The sequence below is a fragment of the Amphichorda felina genome (genome assembly GCF_050947745.1).
Source record: "Amphichorda felina strain 45539 chromosome Unknown scaffold_6, whole genome shotgun sequence".
Classification (NCBI taxonomy): Eukaryota; Fungi; Ascomycota; class Sordariomycetes; order Hypocreales; family Bionectriaceae; genus Amphichorda; species Amphichorda felina.
In genome coordinates, this window is record NW_028145044.1 from 714,809 (window position 1) to 740,210 (window position 25,402).

Here is a 25,402-nt window from a genome sequence, read left to right on the forward strand (position 1 = left end):
CCCGAATTCTATCGCAGGAACCTGCGGCGGTTTGGAGGAACTCGTGGAGTCGCGGTGCCACTTGGGTGAGAGTACTATCCGCCGTGCACACATATCACTCCGAAGGCAGTAAGCCGACAAGTCACATGATATTTTTATGCGGATTGTCTTCTAGTAATTTTATTAATTGCTCAAATCTTCAGAAAAGTCGACTAAGCAAGTATTGGAGCAATTGCTGACCGTGGGCCGGACTTCTTACTGGCACGGGGCTTTATACGTCATAAAGGCCCGACAACATACAAGGCCCGGCAGTGTCCGGATCTCAAATAGATTCATCACCACTGCCGTGTAGACCCACAGTTACTCAGTCGGCCGTTTCCTTCGGCGGTAAGCCATATAATTCTCGGTTCGGAGCTGTAAAGTCACCCTTCTAGATCGTTGCGTGTGTGTCGTGTCGGCGCACCTCGGCTCTGCACTATACATAGGGGACGGAGATTATTTGTCGCCTACATGGTAGGTACCAAGAGCGAGGCTGAAACTACCTGTACCACGTATCATGCAGTAGCAGCATATCGGCTCTGGGATAGAGATTCGGAACTCGCCGTTCATAGTAACTCGGCGCCGTCACAAGAAAGGCAAGAGGTAGTTGAGCTGTGTCAATGGAGGCCGATAACAGGAAAACAAGACTCCTAGAGTTATTGGTAACTTTTGAGTGTGTTGTAACCCCTTGTACACTCCTTAAGCTCGGCATGAACCTGATATCTCTTTACCCCTGAGTACCCCAAAACTGTGAGGCACGAGACGAACTGAGGTCCATACGCTTTTGTTCAACACTATACACTGTATATTCCCTATCCTTCCTAGTGAACCGGGGGGATTACCCATTCAACAAGATGACCCAATCGGCTTCGTCGCGATCAGAGCCCATCGCTATCGTTGGTAGCGGCTGCCGATTTCCAGGGGGCGCCAGTTCACCTTCTTCCTTGTGGAAGTTACTTCAGAATCCTCGAGATTTGCGTCAAGAAATCACACCTGACCGGTTTAGCACAACGGGTCTCTATCACCATGACGGCGCCAGACACGGAACGACCAACGTCCGTCACTCATACTTGCTGGATGAGGATATCCGCGTTTTTGACGCTCCATTTTTCAACATTAGCCCCAATGAAGCCGAAGCAATAGATCCGCAGCAGCGCCTACTCTTGGAGACGGTGTATGAAGCCCTTGAGGCTGGCGGTCATCCCCTTGAGCGGCTCCGAGGATCTGACACTTCAGTTTACGTGGGCACAATGAGTAAGTAAACACATACAAAACATCTAAAGCCCTGTTATGTTCATAGCCACAACCCTTTTGTAAGCGCAAAGGGTGGGGATGAGACTGGCAGGGATTTGACCATGACCTTGTCAAAGCTAACTCCTCCTTAGCTGTTGATTACCATGACACCCTCCTGCGAGACCACAACACCATCCCAAAGTACTTTGCAACTGGAATAAACAGGGCGATTATCTCAAATCGAGTCTCGTACTTTTTTGACTGGCATGGACCGAGTATGACTATTGACACGGCGTGTTCATCGAGCCTGATCGCCGTCCACCAGGGCGTACAATCCTTACGCAATGGCGAATCACAGGTGTCTGTGGCATGCGGCACTCAGGTGCTACTAGGATACGACATGTATATTGGGGAGAGCAATCTGAAAATGCTCTCTCCCAACGGACGGTCGCGGATGTGGGACGCCGATGCCGACGGCTACGCCCGCGGAGAGGGAGTGGCTGCCGTTGTGATGAAACGATTAAGCGACGCCATTGCCGATGGCGATCATATCGAATGTATCATTCGCGAGACTGGCGCCAACCAGGATGGTTTCTCGAACGGCCTTACGGTTCCCAGCACGGAGGCACAGGTCTCCCTTATCCGTCAGACATACCTCAAAGCCGGCCTGGACCCTGAAAACAACCCCCACGACCGACCACAATATTTTGAGGCTCATGGGACTGGCACCCAAGCTGGGGACCCAAGAGAGGCCGCTGCCATCTATGAATCCTTTGGTCGCTCCTTCCACGCTACCAACAGCACTCCTCTCTATGTAGGGTCCATTAAGACCGTCATAGGCCATCTTGAGGGCGCTGCCGGTCTGGCAGGCTTGCTCAAAGCTTCCAGAAGTCTCCAAGCGGGGATGGTCCCTCCGAATCTTTCCTTCAGCCGTCTGAATCCCAAGATTGAGCCGTTTTATAAGGGGTTGCATGTGCCAACGAGTTTGACCGCATGGCCGTCACTCCCAGCCGGGGTTCCTCGACGCGCGAGCGTCAACAGTTTCGGTGAGTCTTTCGTATAATGTCTCCATGATGGCTCCTGTCAAACTATACTAACCACTTGTTTGTTCTCTGATGTAGGTTTTGGAGGCGCCAATGCTCATGCCATATTGGAAGAGTACGGACTGCCTACGAGTTCCAGTTCCCCGGAAGATGAAAAGTCATCTACCTCTTTCAGTCCCTTCGTGTTCTCAGCTCTCACTGAAACATCTCTGGTTGTTCTTCTGGAAAAATATTCTGAAATCCTCAAGACTCGTCCTCATGGAATCAATGCCTCTGACTTGGCTTGGACACTACACACACGAAAGAGCCAACTTCCAACAAGAGTCTCATTTTCTGCAGGGACCATTCAACAGCTCAGCGCCAAAATCGACAACAAGCTTGCAGCAGCTAAGAAGAATGCTGGTACCACTATCGGCACTCGAACCAGTGGCAAGAATGCGACGCCTCGTATCCTGGGTGTCTTCACAGGGCAGGGAGCACAGTGGCCAGCGATGGGCGCGCGGTTGATCCAATCCTCGGACTTCGTACGTCAGAGGATTCAAGATCTCGAAGAGTCTCTAGCTACCCTTCCGCCTGCTGACCGCCCGGCATGGAGCCTCCGGGAGGAGATGCTTGCTGGTGCCGACACCTCACGCATTGCCGACGCAGCGCTCTCGCAGCCTCTATGCACTGCCATACAGGTTGTGCTCGTGGATCTCCTACAGACGGCTGGGATATCTTTTGCCTCCGTCGTGGGCCATTCTTCTGGCGAAATTGGTGCGGCATACGCGGCAGGTTTCGTCTCGGCTCACGACGCTGTTCGCATCGCTTACTACCGAGGGCTGTATGCCCGGCTGGCTGGCAACACAAATAACGGGCAGAAAGGCGCCATGCTTGCCATTGGAACATCCTTGGAAGAAGCGCAAGAGCTTGTCAATTTGCAGGCTTTCAAGGGCCGGGTAGCCGTCGCGGCGCACAACTCCTCTTCCAGCGTGACCTTGTCAGGAGACGCCGACGCTATTGTTCACGTGAAGAAATTACTCGATGAGCAAAAGAAGTTCGCCAGGCTTCTAAAGGTCGATACTGCGTATCACTCTCACCATATGCTCCCATGCTGCGACATTTATGTTGATGCGCTGCGCACTTGTGGAATTCAAGTGAATGGGGACCGGAACAACACATGCACTTGGTTTTCGAGTGTAGCTCCCAGCGCTAAGGGTATGGAACCCCTACAAGAGCTGCAAGATATCTATTGGAAGGAAAACATGGCCAACACGGTGTTGTTTGCCGATGCTGTTAATAATGCCATCTCGAGTGATGAGCAGATCAACCTCGTTCTTGAGATTGGGCCTCATCCCGCACTGAAGGGCCCGGCCATGCAGAGCATTTCTAACGTACGGGCAAATCCAATTCCGTATTCCGGCGTCCTGAGTCGTGGAAACGATGACGTTGAGGCCTTCTCCGATGCTCTGGGCTTCTTGTGGACGCATCTGGGTTCCAAGGCGGTTGACTTGCAGTCGTTTGATAAGGCTGTGACCAGACAACCACGCCCCCAGAAGTTGGTGGTAGATCTACCATCTTACCAGTGGGATCATGGAAGAGTTCACTGGAGTGAGTCGCGCAGATCAAAGAAGATCCGTGGCCGAAAAGAGGCCCCTCACGAGCTGCTCGGTGTTCTATCTCCAGAATCCAACAGCCACGATATGCGCTGGCTGAATGTGCTCAAGGTTTCCGAAATTTCGTGGATGGAGGGCCATCAGCTGCAGGGTCTAGTCGTCTTCCCTGCAGCAGGGTACATCTCCATGGCCATTGAAGCGTGCCGGAGCCTTGCTGGAAATAAGACGGTGGAGCTCTTTGAAGTACATGACCTATCCATCCCAAGGGCTGTTACATTCGAAGAGGGAGATGCATCAGGTGTTGAGACCCTTACCACCTTGACGGCAATCGAGCGCCATGCGGACCAGACCATCACAGCTGATTTCTCAATCTACTCCGCGCCCAACGTCAGCACAGGATCGGACCACGATCTGGAGCTTGTGGCGAGCGCAACAGTCAAGATTTTGCTCGGCAAGCCGGACCTGGCAACACTACCTTGCATCTCTACAGTAGAGGACTACAACATGTCCGAAGTTGATCCTGACCGCGTCTACGCCATGTTCTCCGAGCTGGGATACGGTTATACTGGCTCATTCAGAGGACTGTCGTCGATCAAACGGAGGCTCAACCTGGCTACTGCTCTGGTTGACACGTATGCTTACTCGGACGATGAGTCTACATTTTATCTGGTTCACCCGAGCATGCTCGATGTTGCCATTCAGTCATCGATGCTCGCGTACTCATCTCCGGGAGACGAACGCCTCTGGTCTCTCCATGTTCCGACAAACATCCGTACAATTCGAGTCAACCCAGAGGTTTGCAATTCACTCCCAACTTCCGGGTCCAGGGTTCCAATCTCCACTACACTTGATGACAACTCAGATTTGTTCTCTGCCAGTATCGACATGTTCGGCGAAGATGGCCAGCAAGGGATGATCCAAGTGGAGGACCTGGTACTGAATCCTTTTGCACCCGCCACAGAGGCAGAGGATCGCTGGATGTATTCATCAACTACTTTGGATGTTGCATTCCCAGATGTATCTTCTTTTGTGAACTCAACGTCAAGCCATACACCTGTGGATGAGGTTGAAGTCGCAACAGCTTGCGAGAGAATCTCGTACTACTACATGCGCAAATGGAAGTCGGAAATCACCGACGACGAATGGGCAAACTCTAGCCTACCGCACCATCAGCATCTTTTGGATTTTGTCAACTACACTCTGTCCCGCGCGTCTAGCGGACAGCATCCCACCCTGAGAAAGGAATGGGCAAATGACAGTGTCGAAGATATTGAGGTGCTGATCTCTAAGCAATTGGGCGACATCACCACCAGAATCATCTTGGACGTCGGGGAGAAGATGCCAGCTGTGATTCGAGGCCAGTGTAACATTTTGGAACACTTGGAGTCCAATGGCCATCTCGAAGACTACTACAGCAGACGTCATGGGGCTGATAGATCTCGCTCGATCTTAGCAAGGATAGCGATGCAGATAACGCGACGATACCCGCATGCCAAAATGCTCGAAATAGGTAAGACATGTCGTCTAGTAGCGATTTTCAGGGCTGTCAGTTACAACGTTCAAACAGAACTAACCTTTTTCAGGAGCTGGACTAGACGGGGCTACGAAGCCTATCCTAGAAGCCATTGAAAGTTTTGGCGGTGCCAAGGCCTCTTACACCTACAGTAATGCATCATCAGATGCTATCAAGAAGGCCGCGCAAGTCTTCAATACGTATGGCGACAAGATAAATTTCAAGGTCTTGGATATCGAGCAGGAACTTGCAGGTCAAGGGTATGAGCCGCATTCATATGACGTTGTTGTTGCCTCCAATGCTCTGCATGCTACGGCGTCTGTCCAGAAGGCATTAGAGAACACCCGGCAGCTTCTGAAGCCTGGAGGATATCTCATTCTCCTAGAGGTCACGGACAACGATCCAATTCGTTTCGCCACCGTTATGGGGGGACTTCCCAGCTGGTGGATTGGTGTGCATGACACCCGCAGGTATGCACCAACTCTGACCCCCGTGCAGTGGCATTCGGCGTTGCGCAAGGCTGGATTCGGGGGCATCGATACCATTACACATAGGGCTGGCGGCCCCGACTTTGCTTGGCCATTCTCCGTTATGGCTGCTCAGGCTATAGATGAGCAAGTGCTTTTCTTGCGACGGCCGCTTTCGTCATCTTCGGCCCCTGTCTTCATCGATAGCCTGGTGATCCTTGGCACCGGAACGATTGAGAGTTCTCGTATCGCCGAAGAGGTTGCGGATAGTCTCAGACGCTTCTGTGGAAGCATTAACGTTTTTAACGGCCTGCCTACCGACGTCGAGGCGACGACTTTGGATCCTATGAGTACCTTCGTCAACCTTGTCGATCTTGATTCTCCCATTTTCAAAGCCATGACAAACGAAAAGATGGAAGGCCTTAAGCGAATTTTTGAACTGGCAAAGGGTATCCTGTGGCTTACCCGAGGGGCTCAGCAGGGCGAAGAGCCGTACCACGCCGCAAGTCTCGCATTCTGCCGCTCGCTTAGCAACGAGGCGACACATATCAGCGTCAACACTCTTGACATTTCTAGCATGGACGACAACGTCCCCAAGGTCATTGCAGAGCAACTTCTACGACAATGTGCTCTTGATGAGTGGGACCAAAAGCTGCTCTTGTGGTCCAAGGAGCCTGAGACATTCCTCCATCAGGGGAAGCTACTCCTCCCGCGGATTATACCCAATCGCCACCAAAACGCCAGGTTGAATGCTTCCAGGCGGACCATCTCCAAGTCAGTTCCAGTCTCGACGTCAAATTTCTCTGTAGTTTCAGAGAGCACGGCTTCGCCACCTCGCCTGGTGGAGGACGTGAGGTCACCAAGGACCATAAGAGACAGTCAGGCATCACTTACGAAGGTTGCCGCTTCAAGCCTGATGGCGCTTTGCATCGCTGGCGAAGCCTTTCTATTTCTCTCCATCGGCACTATGGGTGTGGCAGCTGACCCTGTTGTGGCTCTGTCGACGACGAATTCCCACAAGACTGTTCCAGTTGCATCATTGCCAGCGGCAGATCTTCACACAATCGACGTTGACCGCCTGCTTATCGCCATCTCAAGCGAGCTTTTGGCAGCATCTTTGATCGAAAGCTTGGCTCCGGGAAGCAGTATACTGGTCAATTGTTCAAACAAGGATCGTTCCTTTGCTGCAGCTATTTCCCGACGAGCTGCTGTCAAAGATGTCCGCGTCACCTTCTCGTGCGCAGCCGGTGAAGCCGGCGGTAACGATGCCCAAGATCAGGATTCATCGTGGATCAAGCTAAGTGCTCGCACACCCAGGCATGTTGTTCGGAGAAGGCTGCTGCCTGTGAAGCCCACGCACTTCCTCGATTTGACAGCTTATGCCAACTCGGGGATAAATGATACCGGAGACTTTGCACTGAGCATTACGGAGGCTCTCCCATCAGGCTGCAGGCGGATAGACCCGTCTATGCTCTGCCAATTCCAGGCCTCTCTCCCTGGATCTTTTGATCGAGAAGATATTGTGTGCCGGCTAGAAGATGCCATTGCTGCGGTCAAACAGTCCGTGTTAGTGGAGTCTAGCACCCAAGAAGAGCGTGTCCGAGATACCGTCCTTCGGCTTGACCAGGTTCATTCCGGATCTGTGCCATACCACGCCACTTCTGTCATCCACTGGCCAGCGGATGGACAGATTGATGTAGAAGTGCGGCCCATAGATGGCCGGAGCCTCTTTTCTCAAAACAAAACATATGTTCTCTTTGGTCTCAGCGGTCAAGTAGGACAGTCTCTTTGCGAATGGATGGTATCGAATGGAGCAGGTTGTGTGTGCTTGACGAGTCGTCGCCCCAACGTCGACAAAAGGTGGCTCGAGTCTTTCCAAGGCACGAAAGCACTCGTCAAGGTCCTGGCAGCCGATATTACCGATATGGGAAGTCTTGAAGGCGTTCTCAAGACTATCAGGGCATCTTGTCCGCCAATCGCAGGTATCGTCAACGGAGCGAACGTCCTCAGTGACGCGCCGTTCAGTAGCATGTCTACTGATTCGATGATCCGTACATTTAGGCCCAAGATCGACGGGTCGTACAACCTGGACCAAGCCTTCTACAACGAAGACCTTGATTTCTTTGTCCTTTTCTCGTCTATCTCCTGCGTCATTGGAACCTCGGGTCAATCCAACTATGTGGCAGCAAATGGGTATATGAATGGCCTTGCTAAGCAAAGGCGGAGGCGCGGCTTGGCCGCATCTGCCTTCGACATCGGTCTTATCCTTGGCATTGGCTTAGCTGTGAATGCGGGTCAACATGTCGTTGACTCGTTGCAGAAGTACGGCATCACGCCCCTCTCTGAGCCTGACCTATGGCAGGCCTTTGCCGAAAGTATTCAAGCCGGCTATGCGAACCCAGCGGAGGAGAGTGACCCCAGGGCCGTCCCCACTGCGGTGATGACGAGTGGCCTCCGTAGTATCACTACTGAGGAGACAGATATGGTATGGTACAACAACCCCATCTTCTCGCATCTGGTCATCGACACCAAGGGCGCAGATGATGGAGGGGACCAGTCCAAAAGCAAAGCCGCCGCTCTTCCCGTCAAAGAACAGATTGCAAGGGCAGTAACAAAGGAGGAAGCCCTACAAGTGCTCAAAGGTAAAATCCAAGGAGTCCCTTTAAACTCGGTGCACTAACTTAAACTATCTAGAATGCTTCTCCTCAAAATTGCGTATCGTTCTACAAAGCGCCGACCAAGAAATCCCCTCCGATGCCCCGTTGGTGGAGCTTGGTATCGACTCGCTCGTCGCTGTTGAAGTGCGATCTTGGTTCATCAAGGCACTCAAGGTTGACATTCCGGTGCTGAAGTTACTTGGTGGTTCTTCTCTCGATGACATATGCGAACTTGCAATGAAGAAACTACCCGAGGATCTTGTTGCGCAGGTTGGAACCAATAATACCGCCGAAGCGTCCCAGAAACCCGTCCCATCACCGCCCCAGAAACAACCGCCGCAGCCCACGGAGAACTCAAAGCCTCCATCCACACATACGGCGAGGTCAAGTTCTCCGTCCGAGAATTCTACCCCAGGCTTACCAACCCCGCCATCTGTGGATACACCAGCCTCTACCATAACTCGATCGTCCTTTGCATTGCGATTTCCGCACAAGGATTCCACAACAGACCTAGCCGAGTCGAGGGTTGTAACCAAGTCGCATGCTCCATCTACGGCATTCACTAGGAGCGAACCCATTTCGGTGGGCCAATCTCGGTTCTGGTTTCTTAGGCTGCTGGTTGAAGACCCGACAACGTTCAATGTGACCTTGAGCTTCCGCATGACGGGAAGCGTTCGTGTCGGTGAGCTGGAGCGAGCTCTTCGTGCTGTGACCGCTAGGCACGAGGCGCTTCGGACAGCCTTCATTGGGCATGAGCACGAGGCGGACCAGGCATATCAAAAGATCATGGCCACCTCCCCGGTCAAGCTGGAACGCAAGATGGTCAGCTCGATAGATGAGGTTGAGGCCGAGTACAAGAAGCTGCGAGCGCATGAATTCGACCTATCGAGCGGTCAGTTACTGCGACTGATTCTCTTGACACTGTCGCCAACCTCTCATTACCTCCTGGTCAACTACGACCACATCATTATGGATATGGCCAGCTTCCAGATCCTCACCTCGGAATTGGAGAAAGTCTACAACGGCCAGCCTCTTGGGCCGTCGCCCAAACAGTATCCGGATTTCTCTGTGGCTCAACGGCAGGCTCTTAACATGGGGGAATTGGACGATGAGCTGAAGTACTGGCAAGGTGTGTTCCCGGCCGGCCAACAACCGCCAATCTTGCCCCTACTGCCTATGGCTCGATCAAGCTCCAGACTGGCCATGACCAATTACGCGGTTCACCAGGTTGGTATCCGACTCGAGCCAGCCTTAGCCGTCCGGATCAAATCGGTGTCTAGGGCACAGAGGTCGACTCCATTCCACTTCTACTTGGCTGCATTCAAGACGATGTTGTTTTCGTTCATCGACGACCAGGATCTGACCATTGGCATTGCTGATGCGAACCGGCACGATAGTGATGTGATGGGTAGCATTGGCTTCTTCCTGAACCTGCTGACTTTGCGATTCCGTCGTCAACCGTCACAAACATTTTCGGATGCTATTGTGGAGGCCCGAAACACGGCCTACGCTGCACTTGGTAACTCCCGTCTGCCGTTTGACGTGCTCCTGAAAGAACTCAACGTATCGCGTTCGTCTTCATACAGCCCCCTCTTCCAGGCATTCTTCGACTACCGGCAGCAGGCTAGTGAAAGGGAGACTTGGTTGAATTGCCAGTTTGAGGTCGACCAAATGCATCCAGGGAGAACTGGGTACGACATCTCGCTAGATGTCGCTGATCTCGGATCAGATGTCCATATCACGCTTCGAGTACAGAAAGGCATATACGACTTAACGGCGGCTAATCTCTTATTGGAGACGTACGCACACTTCGTTCATTCACTCTCGCAAGATCTGTCGGTTTCTCTTGATCAAATGCCTCTGTTTAGCGAGGAGCAACTTGCCCGCGCTGTACAAGTTGGGCGAGGCCCGGACCTGGTTTCGGACTGGCCGGCCACGCTTCCCCATCGAATTGACCAGGTTGCCCTAGAGAATCCAGACAAGACTGCTCTAGTAGACGGCCTTGGGAGCAGCCTTACATATACGGCTATGATCAAGAGAGTTGAGGCTATTGCTGAGGCATTGCTAAGCGGCGGGGTTTGTTCTGGCTCCCATGTGCTTGTTTTCCAGCAAGCCTCGGCCGACTGGGTGTGTTCCATGCTTGCAATTATGCGCATCGGCGGTGTCTACGTGCCGCTGGACCTCCGCAACCCCATATCACGCCTGGTGGCCCAGGCAGAACACTGTCAGCCAGGTGCGGTAGTGGTTGATAGCACCACCGTTAGTGACGCACCAAAGCTCAACGTCCCCATCGTGGTTGATGTGGCTCACGTTGCGTCCTCACCCTCAGCCTCGAATGCTATCACCAATTCTGCGTCTCCAGATTCCCCTGCCGCCATACTATACACCAGCGGCTCTACGGGCACCCCCAAAGGCATCATGATCAGACACTCGGGCATTCGGAATGAGATGGAGGGATACACAAAGACATATAAGCTTGGTGCCGAACGTGTCCTGCAGCAAAGCGCTTTCACCTTTGACTTCTCTGTGGACCAAATCTTTACAGGCCTTGTCAATGGTGGCATGCTGTACGTGGTTCCATGGAGCAAACGAGGTGACCCGCTCTCCATCACCGAAATCATGAGAGACCAGTCAATTACATACACCAAGGTGACGCCTTCAGAATACTCGATGTGGATTCAGTATGGAGGCGACAACCTTCGCCAAGCATCTAGTTGGCGTTTCGCCTTTGGAGGTGGCGAGCCGTTAACCAAGACTCTCTTGCGCCAGTTTGCCGATCTTGGTCTTGGGCAGCTACATTTGCATAACTCCTACGGACCAGCCGAGATTTCCATTGCGTCCCACAAAGGGTTGATCGACTACACCCAGCAGAGCAAAGATGGACCGCCCGAGGAAGAAGGACCTGTGCCATGTGGGTTTTCTCTACCCAACTATGCAACCTATATTCTGGACGAAAATCTGAAGCCACTCCCTGTTGGAATGCCAGGAGAAGTGGTCATTGGCGGCGCCGGCGTGTCGTTCGGCTACCTAGCCAATAACACACTCACTGATCGTGTCTTTGTGCCGAATCCCTACGCAACCCCCAAGTATATCACCAACGGATGGACCATGATGCATCGCACGGGGGATATAGGACATCTTCAAGAGGATGGATCCCTAATTTTCCGGAACCGTGTTGCAGGGGACACCCAAGTTAAGCTGCGAGGCCTTCGTATCGACCTACAAGACGTTGAGAACAACATCATTTCGACTGCAGGAGGCGTTCTGCAAGAAGCCATTGTTACACTGCGCCAGGGTGATCCCGAATATCTCGTCGCGCATGTCGTATTTTCTCCGGAGCACAATGTCAGCGACAGAAGTGCATTCCTAGAGCAGCTCCTTGGGCGTCTTCCGATTCCCCAATATATGGTACCCGTGCTAGCGGTCCCACTCGATCAGGTACCCCTGAACAATCACTCCAAGGTGGATCGGAAGGTTATCAAGGCGCTGCCCCTTCCGAAGGGTTCCATAGTGGCCGATGATGCCCAGGATGACAAAGCGGAAGTTACTGAGACCATGGTCCAGCTAAGACGATTGTGGCGCCAGGTTCTTCCCAACGCGGAGAAACTTGGGCTTGCCATAACCCGTTCGACTAATTTCTTCCTTGTGGGTGGCAACTCCCTGTTAGTTGTTCGACTTCAGTCACGCATCCGAGATGTCTTCAACGTCGCTGTTCGGCTTGTTGACCTCCTCAGTGCCAACACACTCGGACAGATGGCGCGCAAGATCGAAGAAAGCCCCAGCGTCAATGCTGTTGATTGGGAACTAGAGACTTCTCCACCGGCGATTCTCAGTTACCTCAAGAGTCTTGGTGCTAAGGAAGAGACGGAGGCCAAGACTATTTTGGTCACTGGTGCAACTGGCAACATTTCAAAACACCTATTCCCGCTGCTGACGGCAGATCCACGTGTGGGCAAGATACACTGCATCGTGAGAGACAAGCCCCGCCAGGGTGGCCTCTTCGATGATCCCAAGGTGGTCTACCATTCTGGTGACCTTTCGCTTCCACTGGTGGGCCTGGGCGTTGACGAGTTCCGTGACCTGGCTGACCAAACGGATGTGGTCTTGCACCTGGGTGCTGTTCGTTCGTTCTGGGACAACTACCACATGCTCCGCTCCACCAATGTCCACTCGACGAGAGAGCTGGTCAAGCTGGCAGCCGCGCGCCAAGTCCCTATACACTTCATCTCAACCTCGGGCGTTCTCTCTGAGGGTCAGCTCCGGTCTGAAGGGTCCGCTTCTTCAGCCACCACCACTGAACCACCAGTTGATGGCTCCGATGGTTATGTAGCATCTAAATGGGCCAGTGAGCGGCTTCTAGAGAGGTCTGCGTCGAGCCCACCTGCAGTACCGTCGTACATCTACCGCCTCCTCCCTTCGTCGACCCAAACGCAGTCGCAGCCAGAGCATCAAATGCAGCAGGTTCTAGATGAATTTTTGCGTTGCATCGACCTTGCAGGTGCTATACCTGACACCACGGGCTGGGAAGGCCGCATGCACCTGATTCCTGCTGAGAAGCTGGCGACGTGGCTGTTCGAGTCTATCATCCAATCCGTATCACCGATCTCTGACACCGGCGCAGCCACCACCTTATTCTCTCATTACAGGAGCCCCGTCACTGTTGAGGTTGATGAGCTCAAGAGGTTTGCCGAAGAGCGAAGAGGAAAGAGTCGCTTCGAGCGGCTACCCATCCTCAAATGGATGGGTCGGATCAAGGCACTTGGTTTCGCCTATATCCTAGCATCGCAGGATGCCACGGTCAGGAGCGGCCAGGGAGATGCCGAGCTCAAGTCGCGAAGATAGGAGCCATTTCATACATCTGAAGTGTTATGTAGAATTGTTTGAGTTCATTTATTCGCCCAAGGCTGGACATGGCAGCGGTCTATTTCATGGGAAAAGGATGTTTAGTATCAGTATGTAGTTTTCGGTCATATACTCAGGATATTCATATATTCGCAATTTATAAAGTTCTAGATTATCGTCCTCTGGAATTCAATTCGAGTTTTATGTATCACTACTTTTGATTTTCATATTTAAGACTTTTCCCACGCTCACAAATTATATGTATGAGCTTCATTTGCTAGAGCCACGAATGTTACAGCTTGAGAATAGAGGAGCATCATAAATAAGCACCTGGCGTGCAACAACAGTAAATAATTTGGGCAATGGCAGCATCTGAGGCTAGGCTCGCCGATTATCATATCTTCTGAGGTCCTGAAGCCCAGGGTTTCATGAAGTCTCATTCCCCGCCCCAAGCACAATCTCCACATCGGGCAACGGTACTATCTTAAGAACCAGTGGCTTTCCGTCAGGCCCGAACCGCTGCGCATCTGCATGCAGATTTCTCGAATCCCGCACTGCCTGCCCGCTCCTCTTAAGCATTGCAGTATTGTACCTGTTGACTGTCTGCTTGACTGCAGAAATATCCTTGAACTTGTCGCCGGTGGCCAGCTCACCTAGCATCTTGCTCAGGACGAGGGTGTCGACGAGCGTATGGTACCCGCCCTCGCCCCTGAACGGTGTCATGGCGTGCGCTGCATCTCCCATCAGGATGACCCGGCCGGCCGGCAGGCCCAAATTCTCGAGCTCGAGATCGCGCCAGACGTGCGTCTCCTGCTTGATGTGCTCAGGGCGGGTGGTTTCAAAGATCTCGCGGAATTTGGGCGCCAGCCTCTCAATGGACTTGAGGACGTGATCAAGCTTTTCCTTTTGGCTCGTCTTCTGGAGCCAGTGGTCGGGGTTGGCAACATCGTGGTCGGTTTGCATGAAGTTCCAGTAGTAGCGGGCCGAGAGGCCGTCGGGGTGCATGTAATGCAAGCCCGCAAAGCCGATGAAGCCCAGGTCCGGACGGATCATCATGTAACCGCTGTGGCCAAGAGCCAGCTGGCGCTTCAAGGCTTCCCCCGACAACTCCAACTGGCCAACAATGGTAGCGAGGGGGACCACGTTGAGGAGTTCGGAAGCAGGGCGGTTGAGCAGGTGCTGGCGAACTGGTGCAGTTTAGCCCTGACATAACAACTCATGGCTGTGAAAGAGCAACTTACCCACGCTGTTGATACCATCCGCGCCGACAAGGATATCTCCCTTGGCACTTCCACCGTCCTCAAAGTAGACTGTGACACCCTCATCGCCATGCTGGATGTTCTTCACACGCCTGCCCCATTGGACGGGGATGTTGGTCGTAAGCCAGTTCCGAAGACGCCGGCGCTCTGAGCGAATAAACGGGAAGTCGGCTGAATCCTAGACCACAAGAATAACACAACTTAGCAACGACTAAGGTACGGGAGAGGACAAGAAGGCCTTCCCCGGTAACATGATAAAATGCAGCAATTGTTGAAGCTTCTCTCACCTGAAAACCCCAACGGTCATCTCTGTTGGGTATATACATGCTAAGTTGGGCAGGGAGCCCCAGGGGTGCTAAGTGGTTCGTCGAGTCTCTCAGATCAGGCATGTCGGACGGGAATGCCTCCACGAGATCGCCAACAATGCTAAGTGTTTCTCCCATGTCAGAACAGCCCGCGGCCTATCCTAGGCCCGAGAGGTATATGGAGACTCGTACGAGTGCATGGCAATTGCCCATCCCTGAAAGCGGGAGTCGGCATCAGCATCGCGTTCGAATATTTCGAATGAAATATTCTGCTTTCGCAAGGCCTGGGCCAGGCTAAGGCCGCCTACACCAGCTCCAGCAATCAATACGTGCATAGTAACGATGCCTAGATTTGCGATTGCGTTGGTTGAATGGACAAGTCAGAAGGAGAGGATAGCTTGACGATTGCAAAGCCACAAACTTGATGCACCTACCTGGGCAAACAATGACGATAATGAAATGCTATGTACAGTTGGATTCGCCCTAGTATCCCGCCAGCAGCGAGGCGGGCCAGAATCATGGCGGCCCCGGCGAAGACAATGGATAGCGCCGGTAAACGTCAGCGCCGAACAATGCAGCACCGATGAAGGCCCTCAGTTTGAATGATGGCTACTTGCAAAGAAGTAAAGCTTTTTTTTCCCGTGAGTGGCTACGTCAAAAGGTGCCGGATGTTGCGGCTGAAGACGGACACTGATGATGGTAAACATGCGCGAAAGTCGCCGACGTCCCGACGTTTAAGTTCCGAGCCTGTACACCGATGTCTGCACGCATGTATCTAGAATGGGCTGGTTTCAGGATCTCATCCGCCATGAATCATGACAGCTTGAGCCACACACTGGCATCGCGCTAACAGATGGTTGCACATGTTGGGATGATTCGGGCTAATCCGATGGCAAGTGGTTCCACGGCCGGGTCATGTACTACGACAAAGAGTGTCATCAAGGCCCGGTGGGGATTTCCAATAATATATCCATGGATTCTAATACCCGGATGCCTCCGTGATGTTCAAAACAGTGCCCTTTAGTCCCATTATCGCGTCGAAACGTCCTGGCATCCTGTCTGTAGAGACTATCAAACTTCTTCGCCGAACAACAAAACCCTCGAACAAACATGTCGTCGAGCGATGTGGCGCTGCCAATCATTGACCTGAGTGGTTACATCAATCCCAAGTCCCCGGGGGATAGGGAGCGAGTTATCGCGCAGGTGCGTGATGCGGCCCATCAATATGGCTTCTTCCAGGCCAAAGGCCACGGTGTGCCCCTAAGCCTCCAGGAAGACTTGGTCCGCTGCATGGGTAATGTTTTCAACTTGCCCAGAGAGGAGAAGCTCAAGATGTCATTCCTTGATAACCCTTGCCGCCGAGGATACGAAGCGGCGGGCATGTCTCATCGGGAGGGAGACGCTCTGCCCGATGCGAAAGAGGTGTGTACAAGTTGGCATAATCCTCCCATAGACGCCATCTCCCTTTGCTAGCCACTGCATGCTCACTTCTTCAAGTGCTTCTTCGTGGGCCGCGAGGATCCCGTCGTGGAGCTTTCCGGTGTCTACGGTCCGAACATCTGGCCTGACCTCCCAGAAGAGGACTTCCGCGGACCCGTCTGGTCATATTATCAAAGAACTAATGAGTTGGGAAAGACCATCTGGTCCATCCTACTCGAAGGTCTCGGCCAGCCACCGACCATGGTTGACCAGTTCGCCAAGCGGCCATTCGTCCCAATGAAGATGATCCGTTACCCCCCTCAGAGCCAAGCTCAGGCTGGCCAGTTCGGTATCGGGGCTCATACCGACTTTGGTGGCATCACCATCTTGTTCCAGCAACCTGGCAAGGACGGTTTGGAGGTGTGGCATGAGGGCCAAGAGGAGTGGATAGAGGTCCCGGCTCTGGAGGATCTTTACGTGATCAATTGCGGTGACATGGTTCAGAGGTGGTCGGGCGGCGAGTACAAGAGTGCAAGGCACAGGGTTATCAACAAGGCCAAAGGCGAGCGGATGTCGTGCGCTACCTTTTGGCATGGGGACGTATATGCTACGAATCCTCTGAGGCCAGATGACCCCAACAAGGAGACAGTCGGCCAGCTGCTGGCGAAGCGTTTTCGCAACCAGTACTCTTTTACTAAGGAATTCCTCGCCGGAGTTGGTGCAGCCTGATGATAGAGGGATTCAGGGCCGGCAAAGCTACATGTATATACTTCGTACATGTAACGTGTTTTATCAGCTAGTGAACCACTTTCTACGTTGATGCGTGATTCCATGGACAACTAAACAAGTTCCTCCATACCATCAATTCATATCATGACCTTCTATTCGAATAAAAATGAGATACCGGGCGTCTTGCCACAGCTTCTTTCTAACAAGACAGGAATCATATTAGTGATCATGATCCCGACATAACCTATCCTTATGTCTTATACGTTCTTATTACCTTTCTTTGAGACAGTAGCTAATCTCAAGCGATGTCTAAACGAATACGACAAGGTCATGAACTTGGACGCTTATTTACTGTTACCTTCATGTGTATTCTAGCCGTGTATTGAGATATATCGAGTACGCTACTTGACTGCTTTACTCCTTGTAGGTTGTCACATGCTCATTATTCTCATTTCTCACACATCCTCCCGTCCTTGAGAACCTCCCACCTCTCACTGCCCACTGCAATTGAATTGTAAAACAAACCCTTGGCATCATACTTCTTCTTGACCTCCAAAAGCCTCTCATAATTAGTCCCAAAGAAGACGTTCTGCCAATCTGGCTGTTGGAAATCCGCCTCATTGATATACGCCCCGGCGTCTGGGGTCACCGCCTCGATCCGTGGCATGATGGACTCGGTAATGATATTCTGCTGCGCCTCCATTTCCGAGAACGGCACTGTGAAGTCGTAGGGCAAGAAGTACGCGGACATGACAGCCGCGTCTCTCCATTGCGGCAAGACAGCCCGGGTCGGGCTCTCGAACCGCGATACATTGAGCGACTGGCCAATAAACCCTGCTCCCATCTGAAGCGTCTCGTTGAGGGTGGGACCGACATTTGGGAGAGCATCACGCAGGAGTAACCGACCGCCAATGAGCTTATCGCCAACGACACCAAATAGGCCGGCAGGCAACGGACCGTAGTAGTGGGAGTAGTGGTTATGGTACGAGTCAAACTGGGTGTAATTTGGCTGTAGAGTGATGTCCATATCAGCCAGGGAGCTAATAAAGGGCGCCAGCGCACCTTGGACGTCAGACTTTGTGCGGTTGTAGCCGGTGACGGAGAAGACGGTCATGCTGTCCTTCAAGACTAGGTATGTCACCATGGTACCGGAGTCCAGAATACCAGGTAGCGCATCGTGCCAGGCGTTCAAGATGGCCGAGTAGTCAAGGCTGGGGTTGTCAATAGTGAACCCAGCACCACTTGTGATGGTGTCGGGGTGTCCCTTGACAGTTACAGACACCACGACGCCATAGTTGCCGGCTCCGGAGCCGCTCAGCGCCCAGAAGAGGTCGGAATGCTCGGCTGAGGACGGGCTGGCGGTGACAAGCTTGCCGTCTGGCGTCACTACCTCGAACTCGAGCGTCTGGTCGGCACCGAGGCCAAACGCCGTAGCGAGAGGCGAGTGGCCTCCATTCTGGGTGTAACCACCAGCCACCCCAACCGTGGGGCACTCTCCAGTCACGACGACCAGGCCGGCAGCGGCGGCAGCTTCCAAAGCCTCATGGCCCTCTGTCCCAGCAGCAATCTTGAGTGCCTTGCCGGTGTACTCTGAATCAGACCAATCCTTGACCTCTACACCTTTCAGGTAGTGCGTCCAGATGGAAAGCGCGTCTGCGGCAGTGGATCTCCCCATGTAGTCGTGGCCAGTGTTGCGAATCACAAGCCGGATGTTATGTTCATCGGCAAATCGGATAGTAGCTGCAATGTCCTCGGGCCCCGTCACGTTCACGGCATACCGGACGTAATTGCCTAGCTCACAGGCCGAGCTCCGGGGCGTGAAGGGGTCACAGCTGGCGTTGGCAAATATGGGGGCTTGGACGGACGAGGACGAATTGACGCTGCGAAACAACCGTCAGCGAATCTGTGCTTCTCCAACCCCCAGGTACATTCTTTCTAGTCTTCACTCACTGCAGTGGTGAGAGGTGCCACTGAGATGTGAGCTCCTCGCACCGGGCCTCATCGTAGTAGGGGTCGTGGCACGGCGATGCCAGCGGTACCGTTTTAATCAGATGGCCGCCCACGGTGGTGTTAAATTTGCCCCATGCTTTTTCCGATGGCCAGCACGGATCGTCGGGAGCGCATTTGCAGATCTTGCCCTTGGTCGCTGCCGTGGCTACCGCCAGGGATAGGACACTCGCAAGTCCTAAGAACCTCATGATCAGAGCTTGGGTTAGGGGCACACAGGCAAACCTGGTGAACGAAGTGATCCCGATGCCTTCATGTCCGTAGTCTTAGATAAACGCTCGTCCTCGCCCTTGTCTGGCCGGCCTGCAGCATCAGGGATCGATGACCCCACCATTCCCATTTCCGCGTGGCCGGACTCGGATCGCTCAATGTTGTCGGCGATGACTGAATAAGCACCGATTGCCAGGGACCATAGGAGAACTTGACACTGACTATGGGCTAATAAACGGCGCATTAATAAGGCGCCAGCAATGGTAAATCACCGACTTGGTGCAGGTTTCTCGAGCACCGTGGTTCGTCATCAATATCATGAAAGTATGACGTGTCTACACCCAAACGATTTCACTATTGTTTGCTAGCTACGAGTGGATTCCATCAAAATCATTCCACTCGTACGTTGTCGTATATTAAAGGAACTACAAAGAGTTTTGTGGTTTCATTTCTTACGCATTGACATCGGTGAGAGAACCAAGTCAACATGGGCCAATTCGACTGGGCCCTCGTCGCGCTTTTCGTCGCCGCCTTGTTGTTGGCGATTCGCATTCGCGGTTTATGGGCCTTCGAGGTTTGTGCAGCAGAAATTTATCAATATCCTGATCCCTGGCAACGTGAGACTGCTGTCCAGGATAAATGACTGATAGCATTGGATACATACTAGACCATTACTTCCCTAGTCCTTGAGACCTTCAATCCCGGGGTCTTGCGCAACGGCAAGCAGATATCGGGTCCAAAATGGCAGTCGCCCAACGGCACAGTTATCGAGCGGTTCGTCAATGGGCGAGCTAATTCGGAAAAATGGCGAGAGTATGGTCCGGTGTACCGTGTGTGGTCTGGCCCGCACCCTGAAATGTAAATTGTTCTCTCCTCGTCCGATGTATCTATTCCTCTCTGACAAAAGGCCCCTACAGTGTCATAACCACCCCAGAAGATCTCAGGCACTTCAGCTCCGACGCCAACAACCACCCCAAGACCCCCAACGTGAATCTGGGGTGGTTTGTCGGCGAGCTGCTCGGCCAGGCCATGGGTCTTCTCTATGGCCAAGACTGGAGGCGTCTTCGAAAAATCTTCGACCCGGCATTCACGCATAGCGCTGCCGTCGCACGTATCGACGTGGTCGACCAAGCCGCCAGCAAGTACGTGGAGGGACTGTCTCGCTTGGCTGGCACGGGTATAGCAAGCCCCGGCGAAAAAGAGACCAAGTCATTCACTCTCCCCGTGTTGGGGACCTTTACCAAGTTCCCGTATTTCCTCACCGCCAGCGCTATATATGGCCCCATGACAGAGGCAGAAGAACGCGACCTGTGGGATGTGACGGAAAAGCGGATTTCACTAAATCAGTATTGGATTGGCGGAGGTCCCTACCGGTTTGAGATAGGTGCCAAATTATTTGATGGCGGTGCCGTTAAACGCCTCAGGGAGTTTAACAAGGAGTGGCGCGATTACAATGAGCGCATGGTCCAGGTTAGACGTGGGCGAGGGGAGAAGGCGCCTATCATCACGTACTGGGAGGAATGTGAAAATGGGAACATGTCCATGACTGAGGTGAGTCTCTTCATTCGCTTACAGCTACTCTGGATACGAGAGCAGCGCTGATGCCGGATTGGGCCTCTTTAGCTCTTGCATACTCTGGACGAGCTGCTCATGCTTAACCTCGACGTGATCACCCATGTCATCACATGGTTCATCACACTCGTCGCGGACCATGAACATGTCAAACGAGAGCTGCGTGACGAGGTGGCCACTAACAAAAACAACCTACATGAATATCTCTCCAAGACCGACACACACCTACATCGGTGCTTCGTTGAATCTATGCGCATTCGCCCCTTCGCAGGTAAGCTGTTCTGTTTCACGTCTAGCCCGTCCATCAGATTCGGCCAGAGTCGGGAGATGGCGTGGATACAGAGGCTGACTATACTCAGTGTTCACGATTGGGGAATCCTCGTCTGCCGTCAAAAACTTCCAAGGGGTTCTGGTGAAGCCTAACGTGAGTGGCAGCAACTTCATCTCAGAGTATTGACCAACGACTTGCTGATGACAACACAACACCTTTAGACTCAAATTCTTGTCGATGTCCTTGCCATCAACGTGCGCAACCCATTCTGGGGCGCCAACAGCGAATCTTTTGATCCATCGAGACTCAAGAACATCAAGCCATCAGATGTATGTGCACGCTGTCCTAACATCCACTCACTTCCGCCAAGCCTTCGGCGGCTGCTGTACCTATTCTTGCTCTGAATTCTAACGTGTCTGCCAGCTTCGATACAACCTCCACTCGTTCGGCATTGGAAGCCGGAAGTGTATGGGCCAGTATGTTGCAGGCCATATTGTCAAATCCCTGGTGGTCCACCTGTTTGAGCAATATGAAGTCGATATCATTGATGGACACCAGGGTGGCGACAACTATAACGTCGACAAGTCTAGCTGGACGCCTAAAGCGCATGCTTCGTTACGCTTGGTTAAGAGGGAGGGATCGTTGGGTTGACTGATTCGATGAAGACCACTACATGTATTCAGGAGATAGGATATGCTGCAAGGAGGCGCTGTAACTTACAAGGCAGGCATCTGCAGCCTGCAGCCTGCAGCCCTGTGTTACCATCACACACACTAGATACATGAAGCCTATGTGGGTAGGATGCAGGTCCTGCCTCACACGCCTGCACAAACATCTATCTATCCACACCCATTCGCTCCACACTTATCATCCCGTACCTCATCACAGGATACATGTAGACTATGGGCCTTTTCTTAGCAGGGCAAGGCAAGACAAGCCGAGAGGCCCGCCCTTTCCCCTAATCATACACTCTTCAAGTACAATGGCGTACTTATGAGCTACACAAGCTACAAGATCCCTATCCTAGACCACGTTCATGTAGCTTGTATCTGTTCCTGGATACAAGTAACTACCTACTTAAATACATTCCATCAGGCTCTACATAGCCTCCCTTGGGCATCCAGAGTAAACTCGTCCGAGCCCACCGCAAACAGGCCGTACATGATGTGATTAGGATCATGGGCGTGTTTAATCCCAAGCAAGCGATCGTAATTGGCCCCATACATGGTCTCCTTCCAGTCCCCCTTGTACGTCGGATCGATTTCGTTGAGCACACCCGAGCCCGGCGTGGCCGCCTCTATGGCGGGGAATATGTCGTCGACGAGCTTCCGCCTGAGCCTCGCGTTGGCCTGGGGGTCCTCCCAGTCGTACGGCTCGTGCGTCTGGGGGTTGCAGTAGGCGATGGCGTCACGCCAAGCGGGCTGGACCGAGTTGGGTGGGTGGGGTGGGCGGGCCGATCCGGGGGAGTCGTCGACATTGAGAAGGGAGCAGCCGACCCACCAAGAGCCGTCGTCGGTGATGTTGCGGAACACATTCATAAGATTCTGGTTGGTCTCCGGGTTGAGCACAGTGGATCGCGGGATGAGACGGCTGGAGATGATGGGGAAGTTGGGGCAGAGGTCGCCGTAGGGCAGATCGCCGTACGAGGCAATGTAGCTGTCTATGTACGTCGGGTGATCTGTGGTGGTGAGGTTGTAGTCGAGGTTGAGACGGTCCAGCTCGGGGACAAAGGTGGATAGGAGGGTGTGAATGGAGGAGGAGTTCTGGTCCGGCATGACAAAGCAAAGTATTGTCAGCGTCTCGTTCGTAACGAAGAACTGGATGTTGTTGCGGGAGCTGTTCACAAAGGATGGCGCCTGATGGTACCAGATTCCAATGGCTTCCCACAGCGCTGACTTGTTGGTGCTCTGGACAACCATCTGCCCACCAGCCACAGGCCCTTCGGCATAGGCCCTGAGGGTTACACTGAGCACCACGCCGTATGTGCCTCCACCACCACCAGCCAAAGCCCAGTACAGGTCGGCATTGGTCTCGGGTGTGGCGGTCAAGTAGTGACCCTGGGGCGTGACAACCTCCCATTCAAGGACTTGGTCAGCAGCCAGCCCATAGGCAGTGACGAGTTGCGATTGACCACCTCCTTGGACATAACCACCCGCAACGCCCACAAGCCCGCACTCAGGGGCCACAATGCGGTACCCTGCCCTACGCACAGCTTCGTAGGCCTCGCCCGCAATTACACCAGCTCCAAGCTTCACGGCAGGTCCGGAATAGGTCGGGCTCCTGTAGTTATCAAAAACCTCCGTAGTCTTGAGGTTGTACGTCCACAGGGCAAGGGAGCCTTGTCCGGAAGACTGGCCGAGATAGCTTTTTCAGGGGTCAGCTATGGCAGGCTCTTGCTTATCGGGTTATAGAGTAACAGGGGGTGGCCAGGGGCTAGACTCACTCAATGCCGGTGTTCCTGACGACCAGACGTATGTTCTTTTTGGTGGCAAATTTGAGACCGGCCTGCACATCCTCGGGCCCGGACACATCGATGGAATACACGGCGCGGTTACCAAGCTCGCAAGGCACCGAAGGAGGCGTGAACGGTGAGCAAGTCTCGTTTTGCCAATATGGGTTGAAGATCTCATGGGGTTCCGGGCACCTAGATTGGTAACGTCAGTACACGGCTAACATCAATCTACCAATAAGGCAATTCAAGGTAACACCAACAGGGTTGCGGCGCCGTCATTCTGGAACGCCCTCCCCAGATCCTCGCATGCAGTCTCATTGTAGGCGGCAAACGGCCCAGCCTCGTGACAGACGCTCGCTACGGGGACCGTTGCAATCAGTCGTCCGCCAACAGTGGTGTTAAGATGCTCCCATTCCCTCCTACTAGGCCATCCTACGTCCCCAGGGATGTATCGGCATTTCTGCGCGGCCCCACCGCCTACAGCAGCAGCGGAAGCCGTAGCAGCGAAGAGAGCTACCAGATATGGTAACATGGATGGGCCCATCATCCTAACCAAGGAGAGATGTTGGACGTTGGATGACGATGAGTTGAATTTTTCCTAATCTGTTGACGTGCATTGGAGGACTACGGACTGTTCACGGCAAGCTCATATAGACGGATAATGGCCATGCGGAATGCAGCCACTAGTTCTCCACGGGCACCGTAAGATGTCTCTGCGGCGGCAACGAACACCCCCCGGGTAGGGGGGAGCCGGGGACAGCACCGATGGAGGACCCTTGAGATCTACGTGCATTCGGTGCTTACGGCGTGATCTACACCGGGCGGGTGTGCTTGCGAGGCTACCAAGGGTCTTGGTCGACTCAAATCCAGGGTGTCCGCATCGAGGCCAAACTGAGCTGAGGCCAAGAGATATATCGCCGACAACCACGAGTCCACGACCCTTGACAAGGTAGAGAAAACGACCGACAGTCGGGGACCTCGGGGTTCCGTACCAAGGCCTTGAAAAGTGCTGCTCATATGGCATATTATCCCGCGCAAACAGATCCTTCCAGTGCCTCACGTAGATGGACCACGGACCGCGGTTGGCCATGTCCTGATCGGCCGATCTAAGCCCCGATCTTGGCAACGGGGCTGAAGGGGCTGAAAAGCCGGGGTTGGGTGGGATGGTAGTACACGAAGGATACTTTAGATGGGATGCAATGCGCTAGTATCCCAAAGTACTGCAGAGTACTGCAGCCTGGCCAATCATGGCCTGCACCGTCCTGCACCGTCCGGCTTCATGCACTGTCATGCGTGCTGCTGCGCGGCACTTGTGTCCACATTTCACGGGACTCCGTGAACAGAGCAGATTGTCGATTCCCGATATTACTCAGGAGTTGGGGACCAGGAGTCAGGGGGCGGGCCTGCCTCTTCACCCGGCATGATTTTCCATCGCTCAATTGAGCCAAGGTCGCTTAGCAATACTCGTTCTTGACATGAAGGATCAATTACGAATCACATGGTGCAGATTCGCTGGATGACAATTTGCATGAGCTACCACCCCGGGGAAGCGTCCGCCTTATGCCTGCATATTGATCTGTGCTATTCTTCTATCGGGGTGGATCACGGCCCTCACGGCCCTCACCGGTGACGGCTGACGGGTGTACCCTCCGGCCATTGTGGGGCATATACCGACCAGGTAGGCTCTGCCCACTCTAGAGTCTGCAGTCCCGCACAAGGTACCGCCCTGCCCTCTCTGGACTACTAATGGCAACGGGAGTTCAGGGACGTAATTTCTAAGCATCGGCATTTACCATGTTGAAACCACTAA

The 25,402-nt window shown here is 53.3% G+C and overlaps 6 protein-coding genes across 6 annotated transcripts; 3 read left to right on the top strand and 3 right to left on the bottom strand.

Moving 5' to 3' along the window:
- Nucleotides 1–1,268: 1,268 nt before the first annotated feature.
- ACO1O0_006062 (putative Hybrid PKS-NRPS biosynthetic cluster) lies at nucleotides 1,269–13,368 on the top strand (the record flags this gene model as incomplete). The annotated part of the gene is made up of 5 exons (XM_083195458.1): nucleotides 1,269–1,272; nucleotides 1,404–2,297; nucleotides 2,634–5,399; nucleotides 5,473–8,511; nucleotides 8,564–13,368. 5 exons carry the CDS (start codon nucleotides 1,269–1,271, stop codon nucleotides 13,366–13,368), a joined length of 11,508 nt encoding a protein of 3,835 aa, XP_083048474.1.
- Nucleotides 13,369–13,794: 426 nt separating this feature from the next.
- Nucleotides 13,795–14,934, bottom strand: ACO1O0_006063 (uncharacterized protein; the record flags this gene model as incomplete). Its single annotated transcript, XM_083195459.1, has 3 exons — nucleotides 13,795–14,555; nucleotides 14,610–14,805; nucleotides 14,929–14,934. 3 exons carry the CDS (start codon nucleotides 14,932–14,934, stop codon nucleotides 13,795–13,797), a joined length of 963 nt encoding a protein of 320 aa, XP_083048475.1.
- A 1,108-nt stretch (nucleotides 14,935–16,042) lies between these two features.
- On the top strand, nucleotides 16,043–17,080 carry ACO1O0_006064 (isopenicillin N synthase family dioxygenase; the record flags this gene model as incomplete). The annotated part of the gene is made up of 2 exons (XM_083195460.1): nucleotides 16,043–16,354; nucleotides 16,430–17,080. 2 exons carry the CDS (start codon nucleotides 16,043–16,045, stop codon nucleotides 17,078–17,080), a joined length of 963 nt encoding a protein of 320 aa, XP_083048476.1.
- Nucleotides 17,081–17,528: 448 nt separating this feature from the next.
- ACO1O0_006065 (FAD-dependent oxidoreductase) lies at nucleotides 17,529–19,278 on the bottom strand (the record flags this gene model as incomplete). Its single annotated transcript, XM_083195461.1, has 2 exons — nucleotides 17,529–18,960; nucleotides 19,031–19,278. The coding sequence occupies 2 exons, from the start codon at nucleotides 19,276–19,278 to the stop codon at nucleotides 17,529–17,531; spliced, it is 1,680 nt and encodes a 559-aa protein (XP_083048477.1).
- An 801-nt stretch (nucleotides 19,279–20,079) lies between these two features.
- ACO1O0_006066 (cytochrome P450 monooxygenase GliC2) lies at nucleotides 20,080–21,791 on the top strand (the record flags this gene model as incomplete). Its single annotated transcript, XM_083195462.1, has 6 exons — nucleotides 20,080–20,110; nucleotides 20,205–20,848; nucleotides 20,921–21,140; nucleotides 21,229–21,293; nucleotides 21,362–21,469; nucleotides 21,564–21,791. 6 exons carry the CDS (start codon nucleotides 20,080–20,082, stop codon nucleotides 21,789–21,791), a joined length of 1,296 nt encoding a protein of 431 aa, XP_083048478.1.
- A 440-nt stretch (nucleotides 21,792–22,231) lies between these two features.
- Nucleotides 22,232–24,261, bottom strand: ACO1O0_006067 (FAD-dependent oxidoreductase; the record flags this gene model as incomplete). The annotated part of the gene is made up of 4 exons (XM_083195463.1): nucleotides 22,232–23,504; nucleotides 23,584–23,784; nucleotides 23,853–24,014; nucleotides 24,218–24,261. The coding sequence occupies 4 exons, from the start codon at nucleotides 24,259–24,261 to the stop codon at nucleotides 22,232–22,234; spliced, it is 1,680 nt and encodes a 559-aa protein (XP_083048479.1).
- Nucleotides 24,262–25,402: the final 1,141 nt, after the last annotated feature.